The 11,553-nt window shown below is 43.4% G+C and overlaps 1 protein-coding gene across 1 annotated transcript; it reads right to left on the minus strand.

The window, feature by feature from the left end:
- Window positions 1-2,231: 2,231 nt before the first annotated feature.
- PAQR9 (progestin and adipoQ receptor family member 9) lies at window positions 2,232-10,956 on the minus strand. The gene has a single exon (XM_038571117.1). It carries the CDS (start codon window positions 10,939-10,941, stop codon window positions 9,808-9,810), a length of 1,134 nt encoding a protein of 377 aa, XP_038427045.1. The 5' UTR covers window positions 10,942-10,956; the 3' UTR covers window positions 2,232-9,807.
- Window positions 10,957-11,553: the final 597 nt, after the last annotated feature.

Below are 11,553 nucleotides of genomic sequence, written 5' to 3' on the forward strand. Positions count from 1 at the left end.
TGAAGTTCTGGTTCAGTCTCCTAGAATTCCTATCCAATGTTATAATTCTGTCTTTAGTGAATTTTTAATTAGTAGGGGCTTAATCTCTATATGAAAATTATATGTAACTTTACTGATATGAGAATCCCACTGATTGTTGATGAGCCTTGTTAATTTAGACTTTTTTCACTTGACATACACCCTAACTATTCATGTTGTATTTGTTCACCTATATTAAGTCAACATTAAGGGAAAACAAATTTCTAGGTAATTCTCTTCCTAATGTTTCTTTTTTGCTTTGAAATAGAACCAAAGTCTCTGAAGAACTGCCTAATCCAGAACCTGCTTTGTCTTCCAAGGAAAATTAAAGGTAGAAAAAAATCAGAAGTCCAGCAGACTATCTGCCAATGATTCATTTGGGGAATAAAGACCTTTGGCTTCCCATGGCCAGAACTTCTGATCACCATCTTTTTCTGTTTGCCTGCTGTATCAACTAAGCTTCAGTTGCAGACAACAGAATCCATTCAACCTAGTTGGGGCTGAAAGAGATTTATTAACAGGTATGGGTTGGCTTATAAATTCACTGGAAGCATTGGAATAGGGTCAAGGTTGAGCTTTCTAGAACCAGAATTAGAATACCTCTCCTGTGAGTCAGAGCTGAAAGAAAGTGGCCCAATCAAGACTCTGACCAAGTCCTTAAAGTATACTAATGTAGATGGTCTGGCTCACACTTTTTTTTTTTAAAGTAATCTCTACACCCAAAGTGGGGCTTGAGCTCATGACCCTGAGGCCACATGGTCTCCAGAGAGAGCCAGCCAGGCCCCCTGGTCTGGGTCACACTTTGAGAAAACTGACTGCAGACATGATCGGGGGGGAAGAGAAGTCAGCAAAGGCAATTGTGAAACAGTCGCCCGAGAGATAGGAAGTAATCCAGAGAGTATGGGTCACAGAGGCCAAGGGAAGAGTTTCAGGAGAAGGAAATAGAAAACAGGATCTAAAAAATGTCCATCTGTCAAGAAGGAGGTTGTCGGAAATCGTGTAAGAACACTTCTAGTGAGATTAATGAAGCCAGAATGCAGTGAGTGAAGGAGTGAGTGGGAGGTATGAAAACAAAGACAGTGTACACCACTCTTGCAAAAAGCCTGGCTGTGAGGGTGGTGGTTGTTAGAGTGTGACATAGTGGGGAGAGGGTGACTTTCTTTATTTAGAAGATGGGAGATACTAGTGGTACATTTTTAAATGTTCGTAGGAAGAACCCTATTGAGTAGAAGTAGTTGAACATACAGGAGAACAATGCGTAATAATAGTGTGGTTGCTGAAGAGATGAAAAGTGGTAGGATGAGAGATTTGAGGAGTGGGAGGGAATGGGAAGGTCAGAGATATGAAATATCTACAGTGAAGAGGAGAGAAAGCAGTTTAGGCAACCCAGGAGGGTCACTGGGCAGCACAGAGTCCTAATCCACAGAAATTGGTGCTTTAAAAATGAAGTATTTCAAAGATCTAATATGCAGATCCTAAAATGTGGGACTGGCTGAGTGAAGGTGGGATGGGGACTGTGCAAATCTTGTTATATATGACTGGGAGGTTACCAAACCTTATGGACCAGTTAAGATACTTCTGATTATAAGCAATGAACACTTAAACTAGATTGTAAAATGAAGGGAATTTCTTGGCCCACCCAAGGATTTCTCACCAAAAGTGTGTAGCCTTCAGGCACAGATTGATCAAGGCTCCCTATGTGATTTACTCTAGTCAGCCCCATTCCATGTGTTGGCTTTCTTCTTATCCTAGCTTCCCTCTGGGTTACACTTAGCTTTCCTTGAGTTTACCTCACAGACCTTAATAACTGAAGCTGGATGTCCTTTGCTGGGATTATTTGGAACAGAGATACCATAAATCACATACATCATCATGGTTCTGGGACAGGCTGCACTGCACAGAAGTCCATGGACCACATGTGCCTTGAAATATGGGGAAGAGTAAGGAAAATTTTCATTATCTGGGCTTAAGTATTTTCTTAGAAGATACGGTTTCAAAGTAACTCCTGAATTTTCTTTCTCATTTAAATAAAATTGTAAAAATATACTAAGGATGTGTCTTCAGGACTCTCATTAGACACTTACATTCTTTCCTTCTACATGCTTATTTTTATAAAAAGGATGCTTTTTCTTGTCATGTGTATTAGTGTTATACATACTTACTATTGACTTAGGAATTGTTTGCTGAAAGCATACGAATACAGACCTAAACAATGTGCTTACAAATAATTTATTCTTACTTCATACATTTGTTTTTCAGCAAAAAATACATAATTACTTTATTAATATAGAATTCCATTTTCAAGACCATAAGGAACAAATATCTCAGAAAACCAAAATCATAGCAAACTATACAAGAGAATGAGTCACAATTTTGTTAGCTACATGCACAGAACAGATCAAAGTATCTATTTCTATAGATTTGTTTATCAGGTAATGTGGAATTATGATTAAATAATGCTTCTCTGGCAGAGTACACTATTGATTTGAAACCACATCGTAGTCCCTAATGGAAGTTCAGACATCCTGAGAAGCCTCTCTAGCCAGCTAAATACAGCTGTTTAGGATGTAGGTGATGGCTGGAGTCAGGTAGCCTAAGAAGAAGAATTAATTTAGCAAGCAGTGGGATCTTTCAGTTTCTTTCTTCATGCCTGCATTATCCTTTACTCTTTTCTCCCTCCATTATCACCATTAAATGAACTTAAAAAAAAAAAATACTGACACAAGGAGGTCTCTATTTGGTCACTGTGAAATCCTCCCTCTGCCTCTGACCTGAGGGAAAAAATGAGTATGGCCTTCAATTAATGCCCTTTACTGCAAAAGGGGACCTGCTGGTTGTACATTCTTGTAAATCTGAGCATAGTAATCATATTTAAATCCTTGGTTTGGAAATGAATGAACCTCGTAAGGCAGATGGTTTGACAAGGCCTAAATATATACATGGAATCCTTTTAGAAACCTTTTGTCTTCATGGCTGAGTTGTGGAAACCGAAGGCTTCCAGGGTGATGGGAATGGCCTGGGAGAAGGCTGAAATGAGGAGTTCAGAGCTACCACATGCTTTATGCAGATAAAAGAACAGCCGTGGGGTTGTCCCCAGCCCTGCAACACAGACAGCCTTTTCCTGGTCTGTGTAAGCAATGGCGTGGGACTCTATGCTCCTTTCCACTCCACGGAAGCGAGGAGCGCATGTCTGGGGCTGTACATTTTCCTGGCTATGTCACTCGCTGTGGTTATATCCTCATCAAAGTGAACTGTGCCTCATCCCTTTTTTGCTTGGTACTTAGTTGCTTAGTTAGAATAATTTTGCTCATAGCCTCCATAAAAGAAAACCAACCCGGTAGAAAAGTAGACCTGTGCTAAGCCTTGCTGGGAGAGTGAATTTAATGAAGTTTCTAACTAGAATTTTTAAAAGACTTTTAATTTAGCCTTGTTACACACCTAGGACATATCTGACCTGTTTTCTTCATTTAAAAAAAAATGGGTTTTTACCCCTCTTTAAACTATACATTATTTACATTTTTAAAGACCTACAAGGCCTTTATCATTTGGGTAAGAGCTCTAGGTGATTAAACTCCCAGGACAAAGATGAGGCTTTCCAAAAAGCGCTGGTTCTCATCTATGTGCTAAGGCCTGTTTTTACAAACAAATTGCTATTATAAACTTTAAAATATAAAATTAGAATACCTCTTTAAAATGTTTTCCTATTAATTTTCTTTTTTTGCATCCAGCATATTAAAAACAGATTATGCTTTCTAACTAGAGATGGAACTGAAAAAAGAAATGAAATTAATGTGTGTCCCCATATTCCCCTCATCTAGAAACAAAGGTTTATTTACATGGTGTCCTTTCTCAATGTTGTGGGTGAGCTATGAGGAGCAGGGCAATTTCTACAGCATGGTTAAATAACCATCTGAAGACCCGTCCACTCCTACTCGAGTGCTTATTGCATATTTTAGGTGGAGCTGTAAGGCATGAGAAAGGTGGCCTGCCACATTTACACATTTGAGAATAATTCTGCACATTCAAGAAATATTCCTTGAGGAATGCCACGTTTGGAATAGCTTTCAGAAATTGTTCAAGAACAAAAATATTAAGGATCATGTATAACAATCAGAAGCACAATACATTGGGGAACATTTTCAAAAGCCCAAACAAAAGGCTGTTTTCCATTGAGCTAAATAGTAAATAAGTGATCATTTTTGCATACAAGGATGTGCTCAGAGCTTTCAAAAGTCACATCCTGCCACAGTTAACAACCAAACCAGCATTCTCGGCCTCTGACCTATAAATAAACACTCTAATTCTGCAACTTGCTCACAGATCCTTAAGAAGCTATTCTAAAACAAACAAAAAAAAAAGCCTACAAACTGGTTAGAAATCTGCAAATCAGAAATGCAATACATCTGTCCTTTGGAAACAACGGCAAAAATTTGTATTAGATTTTTGGAATAGTAACTAAGGAGAATTGATATTCATTTTCACAATTAAAAAATAATTATTCATACTATTGAAGAAGGAATAAAACCTTCAGCGGGAAGGTGCGTGGCCTATCACATTGAAATACAATAGTGCTCAGCTTAACCAATGAACGCTTTCTTTTTTCAGTTTGTCTAGGCTTGTTCGCTTTTCGTCAGGCGATTTATTTCAGAGGATATTGGCAATCCTTCAAAGAAATGATGCAAAAGGTGATTTACAATTGGCTGGTGTTATCCCCTAATGCCTTTGTGCCTTATGTCCTAATTTTATGGAAACAAATTAAGGACATTAAGCCAGAGGTAAGAGTACTACTCAAAATATACCTTGGCACTAGTGCTCAGGTCAAAAGCTACAGGATGTGGTTAGGCTGCCAAATAGAATTCCTTGCCTGTCCATTTGAGTGCTAACACCATAGGAGTTCACATGCTTTTCTAGGGACAAAATTTAAAACTCAGGAGAGACTGTCCACAGTTGAACTTGAGTCCCATTCTGTTTGAATCTAATCCTCTTTGTTCTCCCCCTGCTTATGCCTTCTTCCTGTCTTTTTCACATCTGATAATTTTTAAAAGTAATTTCCTCCAAGTAATTTTTCCTAAAACATGTTTTATAGATTACAACATAAAGACCTTAAGAGAGAAAAAAGGCTAAAGAACATTAGTTAATCTTTGGAGATTTAAGCTCCTATTTTTAAAACTTAAGTATGCTATCTATGACATTCAGACACTTACTGACATCACAGTTTAGGCACTTTGGATGAACCTTGTTTCATTGATGACATGAATACTATTAACCTCCTAAAAAGTGGTGGTTATTAGCATCTCTATTAATTAGTAGTGATAAAATTTTCAACTCTCTCCATGTAATATGCCTGCTTACTTTCACCTCGCATTGTACATTAAATTTTCTAGTTATTTTTAGCCATCAAATTCACGTCGGCCTAGGAGCAGACAGGAAAAAGAAAAAGAAAGAAAGAAGGAAAGAAAGAAAGAACAAAAGAAAGAAAGAAAAAAGAAAGAACGAACGAATGAACGAATGAACTGATTCTGGGTAAGTTAGCATGTTAATTGAAATAAGATTCTATGCGTTGCTACCATTCTAACAGAAAGGAGAAAAGAACCGAACTCAGTGGCTTGAGACGTTCTGCTGTGGCCAAGGTCAGAGTATGGTCCCCCGCCAGAGGGCTCTCTGGTGTTCCTCTGTTTCACCAGCAGACAAATGGGTAACAGCTGGAATAATATGGATCCTCGCCCAAAGTCTCACATGCAATAGGTGCTCAATGATCACTAAAAGGGTTACATGGACAAATGTGGAAATTGACTCAAAGGATACTGACCGTGAAGTCAGCAGTGGCAGACTTCAACAGATGAAGAACAATCCAAGATGATAAAAACTATTTAGTACCTAGTAACATTTTGGATAAGATTTGTAATCTAAGTTCAAGGATAACCACGTCTGTCTCACTTTGCTCTGTTTTACAACGATAAATTATGTATCTATATAGATAAAATAGATATTATATCATAGATATATAACTACGGAGACACACATCTCCAGTTAGTGTCTGTGTGCCTGACCAGGCATCATAGCTATGCAAACTGGCGAATACAATTGAGCACACAACCATCCCCGTATCCTAATGCCAGTTTGACAACTTGATTCTGTCGCCTTGGTATAACCTAGAAATGAAGAGGGTTCCTATACCTGCCTCTTACTCTTCTAGCTTTGTGCAGATTCACTAAATAGAGTTGTGAAGAAATCTGAAGGTAGCAATCCCTCTTTATTATTGCTGTGAGCCCTCAGAGTCAGCACCAAATTAGAAAAAAATTATAAAAAATCACCTCCATCCCCCCAGTTTTGCATTCTTAGATATGATTCCCCTGGAGGGGCATGACAAACTAGGCTAAATGGTTTTTAACTGCAAACACTTACGGGCAGGATTTATGAATGGAAACATGTGAAGGCCAATCTGGCCAGCTCTGAAGCCCCATACTTTCTTCCTGGGCTATTTATAGAAAGCGTATGGCCAGTGGAAAAGATCGAGTTTATTTTTACGAGCCAGTCATGACATGACCAAGAAACTCACATCTATCTGGGAAGGTCATTCCTTTCACCTGAGGGTGCAGCTGCAAGGACAGGGGAGAAAGGAACCCCTTTTAACCAACTAACTCAGCTGAGTCAACCCCAGAGGCCAACCCACAGGATGACAGGCTCCAAAGTCAAACACCTTCGCTTCCCAGGCATGAGTGCATGACGCTGCTCCTTGAGATGTCATCTAGATCATGACTAACAAGTAAAAATAAAATGCATTACATAATATGCTTCAAAATTCCACTGCCAAAATAGGTTTTACAGAGATAATGGAGTACATTCTTATTTATCATTTGTCCTACATTTCAAGCAGCTGAACACAATACAGTAAAACTGAATTCTAACGGATGTGGCAAAATGGAGAATGTGAAAAAATATTTTTCAAGATATTTTATTCTCATTGCTGTATTACCCCTGAAATATGTAATAATATACCTGGCTAGTTCCATGCAAATGGAGACTGAGTAAATATTTGCTGATTCCAAAATATCATCATTTATCTGGGCAGAAATCTCATAAAATTTAGCAAATAACATACATAGTTTCATAAATCATCCCTGGTCCTCTATAGCATATATGGTATCTATCTGCAAATAGGAAGTGAAGCCAAACCACTGTTTTCAGCTGGAAGGTCCTTTTGTCAATGTTATTTGTGGTATATAAGAACTAAGACGGAATGGGAGAAAGGAAAATGGAGGAAGGAAAAGGCAAAGGGAAGGGAAGTGAGTCCTCATTCTCCCTGGGGCATACTGAGTCTGAAAACTTTGAGGGAAAAAGTGTGTCACTTCACTGGGCTCATGCATCATAATCACTTGAAAATGATATGGGTATAATTTTATCCTTAAGTGGCCTCTGCTTAAGGACAAAGACACAGGGCAAGAAGGGAATTCTGTAGACCTAGAAGATTTCCAACAAAAAATTTAAAATGACAAATACAGGGTTTATTTTTCGTTCTCAAACTCCTGGACCCTTTACAGAATTCTGTCCCTCGGACACTTGCTTCTGAAAGGGGAGGTCCCATTTTACAAGGAAGCTAGCAAACACTCCTCAACCTGTTTTCTCTAGCTTCCAAACCAACCTTCTTTGGGGCTCTAGAAGAGACAACAGTGACATGCAAATAAGTTTGCATATCCTGATTTCCACAGCTGTCCTTGAATACGCGCACTGAGCTAAGTTACAGCTGAGGAATGACACCTGTGCTAGGCACAAATTCTCAGCCTCTATCACCTAATGGGAATCTCCTTGCACTTTGCAAAAGATTAGATACTAACACCCATCAGCAAATGTGCAAAGCGTATTTACGATCCCATTACGAGGTTCCAAATTAAATATAGACATATGAACTTCTGTGTGCAAATTAACGCACAAGGATACTGGTTCCTCCAGAGAATTGTGCCAAGCCTCTCTGTTTAAAAATACAGTAGAGATTAAAAGCATACACAAAAACAGCAATCTTTTTAGGAGTTCCAGCCTACCAGTGCTGAGGTAAGTGTTCATCTACCTTATGTGCTTGATCTAAATTATACTATGAAGTCAAGACTCCCCATTCAATGACTTATTTGGCTCCTAACCAAAAGGACTTGTCAGGAAGTGTGGTAAGTTAAATTATATAAGCCACCTCAGTGGTTTGTGTTAATCTAGAGTTGTTATCTCAAATACAGGTTATCGCTTGTGAGAAATGTCTTAAATAACATTGGCCAATGTGGTCATTAGAAAGTATCTCAGGAAGACATCTTCTAACTTGTCCATGATTTAGGGTGACTGCCACTCATTTCCATAGTGTGGATCCAAATGAGACTTCAATGTTTTAACTATGCTAAGGTAATGTTGTTTAGCTCAACATTTTCAGTTATAATTCAAGTAATATGCTCCTGACTTTCATAATATAACTGCCTCAGTTATTCCTGAATATTGTATTTTTAAGCAAGGATAAATGGCATTGGTCTAGGACAGTGTCCTCTCACCTTCCCCGATGCCTGCATTAGGAACCACAGCCACATTAGTGGGTTGGCTCCTTTTCTTAGAGAAGCCAAATGCTCTGCATGTCCTGGTAAGCTACTTCCAGTCCAAAATTTTAAAACCAACACCATCTTCCTTCCCTCCTGGGTGGAATGTTAGACCCTGATTTACAGTAAAATAAGAAAAGCTTATTCTTACTGCTCTCTCCATGCACAAACTATGTCTGAGGACCAGTCATTTGGGCATTGCTTCAAAAGGCACATTTATTCCAGTGGCAATTTAAATAAGTAGAGAACGAAAGAATAAAATTAAAAACAAAAAAAAAATGGGTTTTGTGGAATACATTAAAGTAAATTGGAATCCGAGATGTATACAAACCACTGAGCTCCTCAACAATAGTTTAACCAGAGTCCCTAAGGTAGAATAATTCACAGTTGTATCATAACACACATAAGCCTTCAGAAAATACTGTTTAAGAAAAGTAGTTGAGAATTCTCAAGCAGCTTGCCCTGATGTCCAGTTCAAGTGTATGCAATGCAGAAGGGCCGCAAGATTCAAAACTATGTAACAAAGACAATTCAGTGCATATCACAGGCTTCGATAAATTATGAAAAATCATTGTATATATTACTATTTAAATAACATCGGAGAAACATTTTGAAATAATTAATTAGTGTTCACATACCATGCATTTTCTAGCAGGTTAAGCCCTGGGTTTGTGTCTTTGTGCCCATTTCCTACAAAGCTCCATTCTTTTTTTTTTTTTTTTACAAATCCAAGCATTCCTCAGAATGAAATGGAAGTACCCAAGGATTTTGTCTACTTACCCTCTTTACTGCATACCTGACCTCACAAGGACTACTTGTCATTACCACCGGCACAGAAGACGACTGGAAAACCAAACTGTATGGGGTTTTATTTGGGATTTTAGTCGCTCCTTTTGAAAAAAAAAAACACAAAAAAACAAAAACAAAAACAAAAACCCTGGATGTCAGAGACAACACCCGAATTTTTTCCACGGGCGAGAACCAGTGGCTCTGTCCCTCTTGCTTGAGACATCCCTCTTTTCAAAAGCCCCAAGTGCACTGAGACACCCCCCCTTTCCACTCCCCCTTGTCACATTCGGCTTATTCCCTGTGGTTTTGCAGCACCTTCCTGGAGCAAAGAAGGAAACACAACAAAACTTGAAAACAAACCAACAACAGCAACAACAGAAACTCCAAAGGAATAGGCGGGCGGACCAGCAGCCTCCTCCAAGGCGGAGGTTCACTTTTTGCTGCAGGATTCGGCGCTGTTTAGGAACTTCTTGATGACCAGCCCGAGGCAGACCACCAGGAGCAGCATGTAGCCCACCGTGCCAGAGAAGGTGGGGGCCGCCGGCGGCGCCTCGAGGAACTGGCGCAGGCCCTCCTCCACGTAGTACACCTGGTCGTAGATGCTGAGGAACGTGAATATGTGGAAGAGCTGGTGGCTGTGGCCAATTATGTCGAAGAGGCCTGGATGGATGCGCTCGGGGATCTTGCTCACGTTGAAGAAGGCGGCCACCACCAGCCAGAAGTAGCGACGGTAGAAGTGCACGAAGAGCGTGGGGTTCTCGCCGCGCAGGTCGAAGAGCCAGCTCTCGAGCATGATGGGGCAGGCCATGCTGAGCGGCATGACGAACACGAAGGTGCGCAGCGCGAACGGGTAGGAGCACCAGTCGGTGCGGCTCTTGCAGCAGGCCACGGTGCAGGCCACGGCCAGCACGAAGGCCACGGGCAGCACGAGCGCGCGGTAGGCGGCGATGAGGCGCGTGCAGTCCACGTGCCAGCCCAGGCGCTGCTGCACATACGGCGTCATCACCCGGGCGTCCAGCAGGCTCAGGCCCGGCAGCAGGTAGTAGTAGTAGGCCACGGTGCTGCCGAAGCCGTAGTAGCTGATGGACGCGTAGTCCAGGTAGAAGAAGGCGGCGCGCAGGCGCAGCGACAGGCAGCTGAACACGTGCGCCGTGCAGCTCATGGCGAAGGTCAGCAGCACGCCCGACGCGTAGCACCACAGCGGCAGCAGCCACGGGTGATGGAAGGGCACGTCCCGGCCGCTCAGGAAGAACAGGCGGCAGAACTTGCTCAGGAACAGCAGCAGCGGGATGAAGTGCGTCCAGAAGTTGAGCGTCTCGTTGGTGGGCTTCAGCACCGAGGCCAGGCACTCCTGCGCCGTGCACGGCAGCCGCCGGTAGCCCGACAGGATGAAGCACTCGACGAAGTCGTCGGGCACCTCGTCCCAGCGCAGCAGCGGCTTGGCCGAGGCCAGGGGCTCCGCGGCGGCGGAGGGGTGGGGACGCGGGCCGGCCTCCGAGGCCGCGGCGGTCGCGGCCGGCGGCCCCTTCGTGCCGGCGCCCCGGGGCTGCAGGCGCCGCGCCATGGTGCCCGGGGCCCGGCTAGGGCGCGCACAGGCGACCTCTGGCGCCCGCCCCCGCGCGCCCGGCAGCCCCCGCCGGCCGCCGTCGGAGCCTTTGTGCGCGCGCCGGGGGCGTCGCTGCAGATTCCAGAGAAGACCTGAGCCCGAGCAGCCGTTCCTGGGGAGGAAAAAAAAGAAAAAGAATAATAAATACAAAAATAATAATAATCAGGTCCTGAGCGGCGCAGCGGCTGGCAGCGGCGCGCGGGCTCGGCGGCCCCTCCGCCAGGCTCCGTGCTTCGGGCTCGGGCCGCCCGCGCTGCGGCAGCGACAGCGGCGGACTGCGGCGGCGGCGCTGCTGCGGTGACTGGGCATCGCCCGGTGCGGGCGCAGCCGCCGCCGCCGCCGCCGCCGCCCCCGGAGCGGGAGGCGGGGATGGAGGAGCCTAGCGCTGGAGGGCGGGCGGGCGGGCGGGCGGGCGGGGGCCTCCCCGGCTAGGGTTTCGCGGCCGCCTCGGGGGATAGGGTTGTCCCCGGGCTCGGGTTCCGTACCATCCCCCCTCCTCGGGCCGCAGGGGCCCCAGCGGGCCCGTAAGTGACTGATGTGGGGGCCAAAGGCTGCGCCAGCGACTGGGCT

Source organism: Canis lupus, chromosome 23 (assembly GCF_011100685.1).
Source record: "Canis lupus familiaris isolate Mischka breed German Shepherd chromosome 23, alternate assembly UU_Cfam_GSD_1.0, whole genome shotgun sequence".
Lineage (NCBI taxonomy): Eukaryota > Metazoa > Chordata > Mammalia > Carnivora > Canidae > Canis > Canis lupus.